The 16,645-nt window shown below is 36.4% G+C and overlaps 1 protein-coding gene across 4 annotated transcripts; it reads left to right on the top strand.

Annotated features, from left to right (window-relative positions):
• Positions 1-5,698: 5,698 nt before the first annotated feature.
• On the top strand, positions 5,699-12,371 carry LOC120103681 (zinc finger protein CONSTANS-LIKE 10-like). Of its 4 annotated transcripts, none has more exons than XM_039129713.1 (5): positions 5,699-5,848; positions 7,045-7,703; positions 8,565-8,786; positions 9,662-9,984; positions 11,472-12,371. In XM_039129713.1, exons 2-5 carry the CDS (start codon positions 7,122-7,124, stop codon positions 11,590-11,592), a joined length of 1,248 nt encoding a protein of 415 aa, XP_038985641.1. In that variant the 5' UTR covers positions 5,699-5,848; positions 7,045-7,121; the 3' UTR covers positions 11,593-12,371. The 4 variants fall into 4 exon arrangements, with proteins under 4 accessions (XP_038985641.1, XP_008800280.1, XP_038985640.1 ...); XM_008802058.3 differs by having other exon boundaries at positions 5,708-5,842; XM_039129712.1 differs by having other exon boundaries at positions 5,708-5,877.
• The last annotated feature ends 4,274 nt before the right edge of the window (positions 12,372-16,645 follow it).

Genomic DNA, 16,645 nt, shown 5'->3' with positions numbered 1-16,645 from the left:
TGGACTAAGCAAGGGTCCAAAGGCAGATCCGAGGATGTTTCTCGTTTTGGAGATTTGGGGCTATACCCAATCCTAATCCAACAGAATTGGATATATATCTTAACTTAATATATATATATATATATATAGATTTTTTTATTTTGCATGAATACTTTTCTAAAATCGAAATTTGCATGAATGCCATTCCAAATTTATATTTGCATGTATACCCTTGTAAAACACTTGTTTTGCTATTCTACCCTCTCTTTTTTATCCTTTTTTTTTCCATATATAGTCACTCTATCTAACGACGTTAAAAAAATAATGATTTTAAAATAAAATGATTAAAATATTTTTAATAGGTAAATATGCAAAAGGAATATTTATAAGACGATCGCGATGGAAAACTAAAAAGTAATTTTGAATTTTTATTTTATTTTAAATTAAAAATAAATATGTTTTTTATTAATGGTGTTAGAAAATTCGTTATATTTATAAAAACAGTATTTTATAAAAGTACATAAATAAATATAAATTTTAAAAGAATATTTATGTAAATTTAATTTTTTAAAAAAGCATCTATGCAAAAAATCCTATATATATAATGTTATGATATAGCATTTATTGTATAATCTCAGCCTGGCGTATAATGTGTAATTTTAATTTTTACATCCCTTGCAAATTTTTTTAATAAAATCCACACGAGGTGAGTTATTGGTTAAAAGTTTCTAATAGGATTCCATTAACATGATATTCTGTTATATCCGATCTTAGAAACTATAATTGGTCATTATAGTGATTATAATAGACATTATTTATCTCGTCTTGTGTGATTTTAGAGTGGTTATATAGCCTTTATGATGGGTAAAATGTTGTTGTCCTTCTCTAGGCTTAATAATAAATAATTTTCTTCTTTTATGAACCTTTTCATGAAAAAAATATTTTGGAAAAAAATAAAAATATATATTATTTTATTAAGGGAACATGCAAATGCCAGACAGTGACATTTATTTATATTTATAATAACACTAAGTAACTTGTTGTAATGGCCATTATTTTTTCCTTGATATTATTCATGTAGTAATGATGGGGGAACATTATAACAGTCATTTGACATGGTAATGTTTGTTATTTAGACCATGCTATGATGACAGGAAAGAACTTGAACTTTCCAAACAACGATAATTATTTAAAACCCATACTTGAGTCCTAGTCAGTCTTTACTCAGCCCCACCTCTACTTGTTTACATCTGAAAAATACCGCATTGTGAGGTATGTCAAACATTGGTCCAAAATAATATGCAAGGAGTAGCAGGATGAACATCTTTAAATTAGAGATGCTCTAAATATTTAATGATGATTGATTTTAAATTAAGAACTTGATTATCTTAGATAGAGCTAATAATTTTAGGAAGATTTATAGCTTACGAGTTTATGTACAAGAGTTTTATAATGAAGGTCTAACTAAAGAAAATTTACCTCGAATACAATATATATCGACAAAAATCTTACTTTGGGAGGGGGGTAAAAGAAAGTAAAATTATGATCCAAGTGTTGTGTTCACAAGCATTGCATCCTAGCCCAATGGAGCATGGATTTATGCTAGAAACCCTTCAACCATGTTCATTTAATTTTTTTTGTTGGGTTATCATTGTTGCCTAGTTGCAAGTATATAAACAATAGTGATATATACATGAAAAAGTAGTCGAGGTGAACTACAACTGTCTACATGCAAATCTATGTTGTTATATAACGTTGTCTTGACTTGGACAAAATAAATTATATCATTTTTTTGAGAATTTAATCCTAAATCTATATTCCCGTGAATATGCGTTAAGAACATACTGTAATTTTTTTTTCAAATAATTTTGGGTGATCTAAATTTGCTATTACTTCCTCATCCACACATTATATTATTGGGTGTCTAGATTTATAACCTTATATATAGCACTTGGACATGCCCTTATACTTTCATCAGTTACATATCTTAAACATTGTGCAGTGTATTATATGGAGAATTTAATAATCAACTTTTTTTTTAGCAATATCAATCTTGGATTCTTTAAAGGACAAGTTTTAGAGGTAAGGTGTGTACAAGCAGTTGGCGGTAGGTCATCAGATGATTTAGAATTGTATAGTTTGAAAATTGTAGCTATCAAGGTATAATTTTTAATTGGCCTAGATCCATCATTGAGCTGGCGGACTAGTCCAACCACGAAGCAATGTGCATTAAAGCACATAGATTGCGCTCTTTTCTAAGTTGTATGTTCTTGTGATGTTGCTCCATAGTTGGATTGGTCTATTAGCTAAGCGGTGGACCTGGTCCAATCAATAATCACTCGCTATCAAGATGTGGATTATTTTATGACTGCATGTTTTTTTTAATAATTTAATAGAGACCAAGATATGAAATTATTTTTTTTTATATAACAACTAGGGCTGAAAATAGGCCGAGCTAGGTTGGGCTACACCCCTACTTGAGCCCCACCCAAATTTTTTTCGGGCATTGGGCTAGACTTAGGTTTGGAAATTTTTGGAAAGTTTAGGCCCAAGCCAGCCTAAGCCTAAGCCTGCCCTGAACTCGATTTGGTCGGCCCAAATTTGTGGAATGGACTCTAGTTCATTAAATCACAAACGACTTTCTCATTAATAATTCAGAGTTCCAGTCATTTTAACATATATTGAATTGTATCCAATTATTATACATTCAGAAGATTCTACAGAAGTTTGAGAACGCTAATATTCAATAATTACGAGCCTAAAGATTTAAAGAAGGATGATGTGGGCTTAAATTCGATCTCCGTTTCAGACTTTGTTTGGGCTCAGGCTCGATCCTAGACCGAACAGTTTGGCATAAAAAATAAATAGGCTATATATTTAATTCTAAATCGGTCTTAAATTTTTTAGGCTTAGTCCATAGCTGGGTCAGAAGTAGGCCAGGCCCGATGGACCCGAGTCGGTTTGAGCCTATTTTCGGCCATAATAACAGCTCTTGTAGGAAATTCATTCATATTTAGAAAAATAGACTGTAGTGCAGCATCTCATGCCAGCGTGACACTATCACATGCCCACTTCTCTCTTTTCCGTGTCCAACTCCGGTTTTTCAAATGATGCTCTCCTAAACGCCTCCTGGCAATAATTTGAACGAAGAGGACCGTACATAACGTTTTAAGGAAGCACCTGGAATCCCAATTTCCCGTTTAACTAAATCACGTCGGTGTCGAGTGCGCCACGTCATCTGATAAAGACCATTCATTTCCGCATCCAGAGTAAATAAACGGCGCGTCTATATCACACTTCCGAATATTTCTACCATTCACTGGATCGCCCGAATCTCAGTTCCCACTACCCCGACCAGCCAATCAGAACCCACCAGCTAGCCATTCCTATCCTTGCGGTCCCCACATGAGCGATCCATCTAACGACACGTGCACCACCGAGACGCACTTTTCCGTTGGCGTTGCAGATAATCTTGCCAGTTCAGCAGCGACAGAGCCGCGTGGCGCTGACGTCACCATCCAATATTGCCTATGACGTGGCCCAACCTCGCCCCGTCCCGCCGTCCGGTAATACCTAATCCTCCTAGGAAATATCGATACAATTATGCCCCTTGGATTAAACTAAATATCGCTTCGCCGACTTCTGTCTCTCCATCCATCTGATCCTGATCAGACCGCTGTGATCCGGTGTTTCAGTTGAAATGATCAGTCCGAAATTTCGCTCAGATCTGCAGGAGCAACGACAAGGACGCAGATGCTGACACGTGGTAGCCCACTTTACGAAAATTAAAGTTCTCACGATGATTGATCATCCAACGGTCATCATGCACCGAACATAAAAGTATAATTTTCCCAGGAAAAGATCCCTCACCTTTCCCCATAAAGCTGGCGGCTGCGTACGTGACAAAATTCGCCGCTAGACCCGGCCGTTGTAGGTTCTCCCGGCAGCTTATCTAGTGGATCCTATCCTGACCGTCGGATCAATGAACTCTAGATCCCTACCTACCAGCGTAAATAATCACAGCCACTTATTTTTACGGCCATTATCAAGATAAATACTTGATGAACAAAATTTATAGAAAAAATAATTATAATTGACTACGACCCCGAAAAAATTTTGGAGGTCCAAAAGACACTTTCTGGCCCTCCAAAAAATGCTTTTATATAAAAAAATATTTGATAAAAATTTTAAAAAATTATTTTAGAAAAAACTGTTTTGAGCTTTATCTTTTTTTATCAAAATTTATATAATAAAATATAACAATTACACACTTTGTTTCTTTACGAACAGAAAAATTTATTAGAGTCCTAACTAAAGTATTTTTTCAGTTTGTTTACCAAACACATGTTAAAGTACCACAGCATTTTATAAATATAGTTATCAAACAGCAAATATTTTTTTAAAAATTTTTTATTTCAGAAAATTCTACTTCCGACAGTTTCCAAAAGTTCTACTACCAACAGCTCTTTCAAACTAGATCTACATGTGCCACCATATGATGCTTATAGTAATATATATATATTTTTTAAAAAATACTAAATAGCTAGAAATTATATTTTATACGGTATGTATTATGTTATGGTGCACACCATGAATCATCGAAGACTTGTTTTTTTTATAGATCTTATCCATCAAATTTTTATCTTACTGCACCACTATAAAATATGCACTTTACATGTCGAAACAGAAATAGGTCCCACCAAATGGAAGACTAATGATTTTTTGATTGGTAGAGGGGACCATTGATTGCAAGGTGTCTGTTGAGTGGTCTTCCTGTTCAGACGGTGGGGACCGTACGCGAGCGTAAGCTTTCTTTGTCGTGGTGGGGTCGACCTTTTTCGCTTTCGACTGTTTAATAAGCGAGGGGTACTCCGATCGGTTTCTCTCGTGGAGGAGGGGTAAAAGTGTATTTGAGGTATTTCCCAAAATTTTTCCCGGGTTATTTATTCCGGAGAAAAAGTTATTGTCATTAGCTTCCAAATGTTGGTGCCTTTTTGTCATAGATGTCCATGTAAGAGTTTTTATTTACACCTAGTACCATCGTTGGATGCATTATTTACATTGAACGCCTTACGGAATTCCTGCGTTTAGAATAGTGGGCATGTTTTTTTTTTTTTTAACACAAAAAGCATCACATCTAGTGCAAGTGCAAAAAATGTAAAAAATAAAAAAGAAAGAAATTTTCAAATTATCTCAAATCAGGCCCTCGAAGTGGTGAGCAACGAAGAATGCCACCTAGTCGGCCGTCCTATTCATTCTTTGGAGTACGTAGGTGATCCAAGTATCCAAAAAATTCTGCAGAAAAGTGTTCACCACTAAATAAGGCAATGATGCTAGATCCAACAGATAATGCTGAGTTTTCTTTAAGCCGAATTCGAACGGCCTTAAGAACATGGCAGCAATGATCATTGGCTTTGAATGGTCATGATTAAATTATTATTTATTTATTATTATTTTTTATTTTTTTAACACGGGAAGTCCATTATAATGGAACGGAGAGGGGCAAATGGGTCATTCGGCAGGGCCATGGAAAAAGTCGTCCTGACGCCGTACGTCTCGAGTTGGCGTTGGATCTCGAGTCGGGTCTGTAACCCGCGCCAACACTAACCCCCCCTTATCCTCCCCCTTATTTGCGGAAATGCCCCATAAAAGCGCAACAAGGCTGCGAGGCTTTTTTTTCCCATTAGCTCTTTGGGCCCCGCCAAACCCCACCATCATATCTCTACCCCCTCGTCTCTCTCTCTCTCCATAGCTTGGCAAGAGCCAAGAGGGAGCCCGGAATTCTTCTCCTCCTCTCTAGGGTTTGAAGACGAACTGGCACGAAGAAGGGAAAAAGGAGCTTCCTTTTGATAGAGATATATCGGTATCGGCAAGTATTCTTGGAATCTTTCTTGTCAGGTTTGGATATTCAGCGGCTTGTTTGCGTAGAAATTGTGTTTATTTTTTCAGTTTTTTTGGAGAAATTTAAAGAATTTTGGTAGTTGACTGTTTTCTGAAGTAACGTTCTTATGAATTGTCTTCTCTTTTGGATTTGGATGTGGATTTTGAGTGCAAATATAGAATTTGAGGTGATTTTTCTCTTTTCTTTTTGAATTTTTGACGAGAGATTACGTGTTTTAGCTAAATCTTTATGTTAAAGAAAGATTTTTTAACTTTTTTGTTTGTATATTTTAGATTGGTTCATCTTTGTTTTCCTTTTTTAAATTATCTTTTCTTTTTGATGTTAGAATGCTTATTTTTTATGGAAATCTGTGGAATTTTTGGAAAAGAAGATCTTTTTTAGATTTTTCCGCATGTTGTTTTTTATTTAAATTTGTTGCGAGGATCCTACTGCTGATATAAGTAATTCCTCCGGTTGTGAGTCTATGAGATCCGCTGGAAATGTTTGGGCGATTTCCTATGTTTTATGATAGACTTTGGGGGCTGAACCACTCTTTGAAGTTGACGTGATTAGCTTTTGTTTTTGCCTTATGTTCTAAGGGTGATTTAAATGAATATGCACTAAGCAACAATCTTTTAAATTCTTTTGGAATTGGAAGATTCTAGGCTTGGAGGTACTCATGTCCTGTTACTCTTGATGAATTTTATAAGGTGGGGGCGGCAAATTGGGAGAGTCCATTTGCTTATGACTCCATGAACTGGAATATCTTATTGAAATATGATATGAACGTGGATAGGCAATTGTATAAGCTGGGCATCTGGGTAATTGGAGCTGCACATATGTCTGCTTTTTATAATTAATAGCTATGGATATCAAATATGAACTGTTTATGGTGAGATTCATCCATCTTTGATGCACTATGCTTTTAGCAAATCTGAGGTGATTGCATCGGGAGATTATTCTTTTGATGTTCAAAGAGTTATATATTTCTTTCTTTATTTTTGGTGTGAAAAATGATCAAAATTGTGCTCATTATGCTCTATTGGTTGTATGCACACGTGCACACATGCCGATGTTCATTTTCTCAGGCATGACCTAGTATCCCTGTAACGGTGCTTGAAAGTTGCAGGAAATGCTAGTGGCTTTGATGCTGAATAATCTTAAATTGGAAGACTCTTGTGTAGGTTGCAGAACTTTTCTAAAGCAAAACAAGGAGTATTATTGCTGGTTTGGCCACCTATCTGGTTCCAGAAAAGGAAGCATGGGTCCTCTTTGTGATTTCTGTGGCGAGCAAAGATCTGTGGTGTACTGCAGGCCTGATGCTGCTAGCTTATGCTTGTCATGTGACCGCAATGTTCATTCTGCAAATGCACTTTCTAGACGTCACTCTCGCACTCTTATGTGTGATAGATGCATTACACAACCAGCCATAGTTAGGTGCATCGAAGAAAATGTTTCACTTTGCCAAAACTGTGATTGGAATGGGCATGGTGGTTCGGCTTCATGTCATAAAAAGCACACAATCAACAGCTACACAGGATGCCCATCAGCAGCTGAACTTTCGAGAATTTGGTCCTTTGTTCTGGAGTTTCCTCCCATGCTAGATTCTAACTGTGAACAGGGGATGGGCTTGATGAGCATCAATGATAACAGTGTCAGTAACTTCTGGGGAGCTCCAGAGAGCAGCAGTACCATAGACATAGCCAGCACAGGCAAGATGGATGATATGGAATCTGCTAATAAGCTCAATCCTCGGATTGTTTCATCTTCAATAACTGCAGTAAATCCTATGATATGCGGTGCAGATCAGCCAGCTGGTTCAGTGGATTCTACTACTCCTAAGGTGCATGAAGGCTTTAAAATACCCCTCTACCGCCAAACAATGAGTGTTTCTGACTTCTGTCACTTAGATTTGGTTTCAATCAGTTATGTCATGTTTTGCTGAAAGAATCTATTTCCATTTATTGATTTGAATGAATGATCAGTCTGTTAGTCTGTGTAGACATATGTGTTTTTGAATGTCTGTGTATTTATTTTTGTATATGTATTTATGTATGTGTATTCTGGTGGAAGTCTTTTTATTCACGTGCCATGTTCAAAGCTTCTCCTATTTCATCTGTTGAACACCTTATGCACTTTTTTTAATTCTTATTTTGTATTTTCTTTATCTTATTGCATATGAAGTATCTGTTTAGAATTCTCTGTTTCTTGAAAGTACTAATAAAAAGGTTGTTTATCAAGCATGCTTTGTAAATTATCTTGGTCTGTTCACACTCAAGTGTATAGTGTACTACTTGCTGCTATGTGAAGGTCCATTCCAAGTTTTGGCTGCAGTTATGTTCATGTTTGTTGCAATAAGTTTCATCTGAGCCTGCTTCATAAAGCATCGCAAGTGTTCCCCAAAACACTAAATAAAGCATCTGGAATGTTCTGTTTCCCTTTTCATCTGAGCCCACTACATAGGGCATCACTTCAGTTTGAAAGGAATGACCATTTTTATGGACGTGATGTTTCACTTTGAACAAAAAATTATGTTATTTTCAAACTCAATTAAGTTATCACTTTTGAGTGCATAAAAATTATGGACAGTCATTTAAAACAACAAGACGTGATGCTGTTCTCAACACTTTGTGTTTGATTGAAAAATTGTTTGCTTCCTTTGTGGTTGCTAAGTGCTAAGTTACTCTATAATTCAATATTGCAGCTATACTCTACTGGGACAAAGGATCTTTTCTGCAAGGATGACCTCTATGATGATTTCAACATGGATGATGTTGACTTGACTTTTGGGAATTATGAAGAACTATTTGGTGCGTCTCATAGTACTGCTGAACAGCTTTTTGATGATGCAGGAATTGACAGTTTTTTTGAACTGAAGGAAATGTCAGCTTTCAATTCCAACTGCCAGGATGAATTTATTGCAGAGGTACATGTTATAAATTCTTTCAAGTGCCTCTGGTAGGGGTCTTCATATGCTATGGCCATAAAAGTGAGATTTCTACAACTTTCAAAACATAATGCATGGTTTTCTAAATTATTCTTGTAAGGAATCAGCTGCATGGTAACTTGGAAAAAAGAAATCCAGGTATAGTAGCCTAGAGAGTGAACTATATCCCAGATACTTAGTAGTATTGGCAGCTCCAGCTTTTTGTAGTTCCCATAAATTTTCAGTTTGTTTTGGCAGTTGTTCTTCTTAGCAGTCTTCAAATCAAAAATTGAATCATCCCAATTTATTTATTTTTTCTCCTCTTAGCAAATGAATGGACTTCTTGATGACCTAAACTTCATAGTTCCCTTGATAGTCGACATATGTCAACTACAATGATTTACTGCCAGTGGAAACTGCCAAGGGAAATGATCAAGGAAAATAAAAAAGTAGCTAAAAAACTAGCTCGTGGCCTGTGTTTTTTCGTATATACACTTTACTAAGAAATTGCTTTTATTCCTCAAGTCCATAAATTTCTATTGCATTATCTGATCTGGAATTTTTTTCTTCGACATTAAATATGCTTTGTTAATATGTCATCTTCTTCCTTGTATGTTCATGAGAATTTGCTTGCAAAAGTTGATCTTATGCCCTCAATTCAACTGTCAAAAATCTTTTCATGGTCTTATTTACTGTAAACTAGATTTCTGGAGTTTCGAATAGGTTTCTGTGCACGTGCACACTTTACATAGGCATATCTGAGCGCTTGTGTGTATTCGTATATATCTATATCCATATACATATACATATGCACGCATACACACTACGTATATATGATAGATAGCTAGATCCTTATTCTCTTTTTTACTTCTCAGGCATCATCTGGTGGACAGGCCGAACCTATGCGAGCTACATTTAGCAATGCAATATCTGCTGATTCTGTGATGCCAAATCTTGGAAGTAAAGCAGATCCTAACCTGTGTTTCCCAGGAAGGCAAGCTCGGTCCAGCCTATCTCTTTCCTTTTCTGGTTTGACTGGTGAGAGCAGTGCTGGAGATTATCAAGATTGTGGGATGTCATCGATGCTTTTTATGGGCGAGCCTCCTTGGTGCCCTACTGGTCCAGAGAGTTCCTCATACACTCCGGCTGGCAGGGACAGTGCTGTGATGCGTTACAAGGAAAAGAAGAAAATACGCCAGTAAGTTTTTAACAACATACATCTGTCATTACATTCTTAGATGCACGCAGGTTTGCGCACACACCAGCCTTTTATGCCTTTTATATTTATATTTTTATTGTCATAGGTGTTGGTCTTAAATATGGGATTTTAGAACATCCAATTCAGTTGCACATGGATCTTCTTTATTTGAGAGTACCAAGGCCATCAAAACCTATCAGAAATTTAAAAGCATTGGGAGTATCTATTATGGATCCTTAGTTCACATATGAACAAGAAAATGATATCAAATTCTCTGGATATGCGGTGTGTGTAAACAAACCATTTGGTAGCCTGTTACCTGACAAATAACATGAATTATGCTTTTGACAAAGCCTCCCAAGTGGGCTATGCCCAAATTTGATTGTCAACTGACTGCTTAGCTTAATGAAAGCTTATTTATTGGCTGTACTGTTTATCTTTTTCCATTAAAAGATGCTTAGATTGGATAATTACAATCACCCAGTCAGAATAAACTCCCTTTATTCTGTCCAAGAGCCCAGCTTTTCTCATATCATTATCTAAATGCCAGTATCTTTGTCGACTTCATGGCTCTAAACCTTATATATATGGAAGTTGTTCTTGTGTAATATATAATTGTCTGTGACCATGTATCAGCACAATTTACACGTGCTAGTCAATTCGCATCAACCACTTTTGGGAAGTTATGAATCAGATATTATGAAGTCCAGGTTCTGTCAGTGTATTATGTTTCACTGATTTGTTGTTAATGCCATGACATTCTGATGAGCATTAGAATATATATCATTATTCATTCTTATATTTTTATTGTTTGCTATCCTATACCATCGTTAGCATATTTATTGAACAGCATTCCGTTAATGCAATTGATAGTTTAGGATCCTCCAAAAAGAATAATTAGGATTAAACTATTTAAAAGATAGGCACTTCAGGGACTTGGATTGTTGACTAGTTTTCAGATGGACCACATGCCTCACGTGAAACTAATGAACATGAAGTCTGCATCTTATGCAACACACCCACTGTCCAAATTCATATTCACCTCCTTGTGTCAAACTTTGTGTCCAAGCTAGATTCCACAGCTCCCTGAGCCTGTCTACTGCTTACAGGTTTGCTGAATTATATCCTTGAGTATGTCAACTTCATAAAAATATCATAAAACCTCAAAACAACATCCATATCATCATTCCTGTTGTCATCAGCTAGCTATTGCTGTTATTTTCTAAACCCTAGAAATATGTTATCATTCAATTAAAATACTATTGTTTATCTTCATGCACCATTTTTGGCATATGACAAAAAGCATTGTAGTTGTAGAATTATCTGCATGGAAATAGTTGGTTGTATATCAGCTATGCTGATACAATGTTACAGGTAGCTAGAGTAACTCTCGATGTTCTAGTTTGTTTTGACAAAATGATTGCTAGTAAAACTTGTAGGTGAATTTGAATTGCAAAACCAACAATTTTGTTCTTGCTTTCAAACAGGTTTGAGAAAAAAATTAGGTATGCATCTAGGAAAGCAAGGGCAGATGTCAGGCGGCGGGTGAAGGGACGATTTGTTAAGGCAGGTGAAGCTTATGATTATGATCCACTCTGCCAGGCATGAAGCTGTTGATAGCAGCCCAACATCCTTACTTAGTGTAAGAGTTACTTTCAGCTGATAAATATTTTGGGATACTCCAGACTGATATGTACCCTTCCCTTGAATTAATATGCCCATCGGTTAATCAAAAACAAAAAAAGGCGAAAAAAATGAAAAAAGAAGAAGAAAGAAAGCAAGAGGATAAAAAAGACGAAGGTTGCAATGGTTGGCTCAGAATTCTTGAAGTAGTCATTCCGGATAAATTTGCTGAGTCATGTAGCTGCATTAGGGTCAACTCAGCCCCCAGAAGCCCAGCATTCAAGTAGTTTGTTCTTCCTTTTCTCTGCTCTATCTGATGGATCATGCATTTTCTATAATTTTGGACAAGGAGGCATTTAAGCCGCTCTTCCAGTACATATGAACAGGTATCCATTCTGGTTCATCGATCCTATCCTCCATCCTATCTCATGCCTCTTCATCTTTGCTCATTATTGCCTGACTCCAATTTTGGATCCAGTTTCCATGCCTTGCCCTGTGCAGAGCACTCCTACCAACTTTGGCTTTACTTAAGATGTCTGTACGTACTAATTTTTTTCTTGCGTAATCTGTAGAGTATACAGTCTGTTGTAACTGAGAGAGTTCACTTTGTATTTATTCACATGTGAAAGAGAACTACTTATGTAACTGAAGGTTTGGAAAAGCTGTAAAGTTGGTCTTTTTTGCCTTTAACTGTAGAAAATACTGTAATTGAATTTCTGTAGATCTCTGTTTAAGTCTATAGCTAAGCCGATTGATTTCTTATATTTACAAAAATCCTTAAAAAATCTTATTTGTATGGTCTTATTTACCATGCTCCCTTAAGTTCTAGCTTCCCTTCAGTCATGACTCTTTAGTGCTAGCTATCTGCTGCTGCTGCTGCTGCTGCTGCTCATGCTAGCTTTGTTATTCATTTTTTTCTATGTTTCCTTTGTTCCATTTTCGAGGCCAGTCATCCTAACTTTTTTTTTGTTTGTTTTTGAATGGGAAGTTCATCCTAACATATAAAAAGGCATATTTGTCATAGCAATGTTTAGTCTGAATAGCTTAACAGTCCTGTAACTTTGGTGGAGTGAATGGAATGGAACTTCATGTTCTGATCTTGTGAATCAGGATGATTTTAATTCCCAAGCCAGCCTATTTCACTTGCGTAGTTTTAAGTACTTGTTATTTGCCTTTTGCCTTAATGGTTCAACTATTAATTAGAGGTTTCGGGTCCTATCTAGTGGCCATCATTTGCCTTTATGGATGGAAGCAATCTAGTTTATTTCTTTGTATAATTTGCTTCCAGTTTCCTGATCAATCTACTAGCGGTACATCATTATGAAGAGGAGTGTCATAGATCTTGACCAAGCAAAGATTTTAGAAACATCTGCACCATCTTTCATGACAGAATCTTTGTTTCCCAATCTACTAGCGGTACATCATTATGAAGAGGAGTGTCCAAGAAGAGAAATTTTGTTGTTATAATGCTGACATTTTTTGTTATTGTTGTTGTTGATCTGTCTATTTTATGTATTTCTTGAATAAATACAACAATTTGCATCGGTAGCTATAATATCTCGGAGAGAACCCAGTAGAAAAGAGGTCATAAACTACTGTGATCAGCCACAAAGGGTTTTGTGGCTTCCTTTCATAAAACTCTCTATTTTTTGAAATTTTTTGTTTCTTTTGTTTCTATATAGTGTTGGGCGGCAATAAAGATGTAGAGCTGGGCTGTAATTTTTTTTGTAAGCTAGGCTTTCTTTGATTATGGACTGATTTTACTTTGATTTATTATATAATACGGGCTTAGTTGTTACTTGAATAAATATTTAAAAGGTCCATAATTAATTTGTGGTCATATGGTAATTTTGGACTCTATTGTCTTAATAGATATCGGTCTTACCTTTAAAGGCACCTTTGGATGGTGGTTGCTCTGCATTTTGACTCTTTAGCCTCGACTCTAAAATTGAAAAAGCTAAACATCAGCCCAAACTAAATAAGCAAGATCATTCGGAAGCGAAGCAATCCAGATATGGGTTGTAGCCGAGGAAGAAGCGAAATTGGTGCGAAAATCTGCTGCTTGATTTCCTTCCCTCGAGGGATGGGAGTAAACAAAGGCAGAGATAGTGTTGGAAGCAACAATGGTGTTAGAACCATGAATCCAGGCAGGCAACTTGAGCAAACGCTTCCAATGCAAAACCTTTTATTTGGATTTTATCTAAATATTTGCTAAACTTTGTTGTCCAATGACTCTACTTTGGCATCTGACAAGATCAAAGGATTTAATACTGTCATCCCATTTAGTATTTACTTGAGAATGATCAAGCCAATAACTGATTAATTAGCAGATACCACACTTCTACATCGCATGCGAGCAATCCAACATCATAATGCATGCATGCCTGGAACGAGAACTGCAGTACATGCTATCGGAAACAAAACATATGCATTACAATAAAAGAATAGATTGCTTACAATCATCATAACTCCAAGAACTAATCCACGATACATCACTTGGTCTGCTGAAATAGTCCGATTCTTTCTGTTCACAATCTTCCGATGCTTTTGGATATCTCATCGCCCTATTATAACCCATTTAATTTTTAGGAAAAACTTGAAAGCTTATCTAGTCGATATATAATTTGTGCTTTTATCTTGTGCCTTTCGCATTTCTGATGCAATTTATTAGTTTTAGTTTAATACGGTGCCACTAGTAAAATAGCTTGAAGATGGAAAGGAAATCGGGCCTTTTTTTTCATTTTATTAAATAGAAATACAAATTTCGATAAAAATAATTATTTAGTTGTCTTGTTTTTATTTTTTATTTTAAAAAATATTTTAGTATTTCTAACAATATGGATGTAAAAAAATTTTACTTCTATTTTTTAAAAAAATATTTTTTGAGGCTTCTTTTCCTCTATGTGTTCCAACTCTCCCTCTACCCCGACTCTCTGACTTTTCGTCTACTCCAGCTTCCTTCCCAACTCCTTCCAATATGAATGTGTATTCGACTACTCAATACGGAACCACCGATTGCTCCGATTAGACTTCCTGCGAGGTAGCAAAGGGAACTTGCTGAATCAACTCTCTGAAATCGGAGGCCTGACTGAGGGTCGATCCTATGGTAATCTCAACCTAGGAATGCCTGTTTCACTTCCTTGACAGAGCCAACTTAGATGCTCCGTTAGAGATGGGCACTGGGCCGGGCCGCCCACGGCCCGGCACGGCACGGCACGAAGCGGGCCGTGCCTGGCACGGCCCCTTTGAGAGGGCCGTGCTGGGCTAGAGGGTCCTGGCCAGCGGGCCGTGCCTGGCACGGCCCGCTTCGGGCCTGGGCCGGCACGGCCCGCGGGCCAGCACGGCACGGCCCATAAGGGCCTGGGCCGGGCTGGCACGCGGGCCTGGCACGGTCCGGGCCTGGGCCCGGCTCGGCCCGATAAAAATTAATGCTTCATAAATTTTTTTAATAAATTAATAAATATTGAACACTAAGAATTTATGATTTATGAATATAAAGCCACCTTAATGGTGGGGGGTTTGGCATAGACCCCTACCAGTTTATTAATTTAAATCAAAATGGTACATGAAGGGAGGTTTGGACCTTGGTCTGACCTCTAGAATACAATAAGAAACTAAGAAAGGGCCGAGGTTTGGACCTTGGTCTGACCTCCAGGATACAATAAAAATGTACAATTATAAAAAATTAAGAAATCTTACTAATCATCAGTGATTCAGTGAATCAGTATTCACTCTTCAGTCTTCAGTCTTCAGTCTTCAGTAGTGTTTGTATCATCATCATCAGAGGATGTTGTATTATGTCCACCTTTATCTTGAAGTCTTGCCTCAGCATCCAGCCAATCCTTGAAGCAGAGAAGCATCTCCACCGTTTCGCCCATCATCCTACTTCTCTTTTCGTCAAGAACACGCCGACCTGCACTAAAAGCGGATTCCGATGCTACCATGGACATCGGCACAGCTAAAATATCGCGTGCAATTGCAGACATAACAGGATATTGATTTCTAACATTCTTCCACCAAGATAATACATCTAGATTCTCTATTTGATTTTCATCATATGCAGAATGAAGATCATTTCGTAAATAAAATTCTAGTTCACTACTTAAAGATGAAGAAGATGAAGAGGAACTTGAAGCATGTGTGTGTCTTCTCTGTGCAATGAATGAAAAAATAGATGACGAACGAGAACTACTAGAAGGAGAAATAGAGGTTTGTATTTGAGTTCTAGATCCACGAATTTTTTCATCATATATAGCATAAATATCATAAAGAAGTTTTTTTACCTCATCTTTAGCAGATTCAGCATCTTGATTCATATTTTCAGAGTATGCATCAAGTAAAATTAGCACGCCATTTAATTTAACTCTAGGATCAAATACAGCAGCTAAGTTATGCATAGGACATATCCTGTCCCAATACTCATTCCATTTAGATTCCATTAGGTCAATAATAGGCATTAAAACATCATCATATCTATGTTCTGCAAATTTTTGACTAATTATATATGCTTGTTGTAAAAATGAACATGAAGTAGGGTAATAAATACCAGAAAGAACATTGGTAGCATTATAAAAACTAAGCAAAAAATCTTCCAAAATTTTTCCTTTATTCCAATCAGTTTCAGTCAATGTAAATCCTAATCCACGATCATTAATATATGCACTTAATAAATTTTTATATGGGTATGCATCATGTATCATGCTATATGTGGAGTTCCAACGAGTAATTACATCAAGTTTAAATTTTTTAAAACGTTTACCATGATTTATGCATAATTCCTTAAATTCTTGAAGTCTTGATCTAGAAGCATGAATAAAAGAAACTGCATTTCTAATTTTTGAAATCACATCTTGAATCATGCCCATGCCAGCTTGAACAAAAAGATTTAAGATATGACATGCACATCTAATATGCAGTAAATTTCCATCTAATATGGGATGCAATGAGTCTTTTAATAATACAATAGCAGAATTATTATTAGATGCATTATCAAAAGTAATAGACATAATTTTATCATTAATATTATATGAACATGCAG

Source organism: Phoenix dactylifera, chromosome 9 (assembly GCF_009389715.1).
Source record: "Phoenix dactylifera cultivar Barhee BC4 chromosome 9, palm_55x_up_171113_PBpolish2nd_filt_p, whole genome shotgun sequence".
Classification (NCBI taxonomy): Eukaryota; Viridiplantae; Streptophyta; class Magnoliopsida; order Arecales; family Arecaceae; genus Phoenix; species Phoenix dactylifera.
This window is presented reverse-complemented; position numbering and strand designations above follow the sequence as displayed.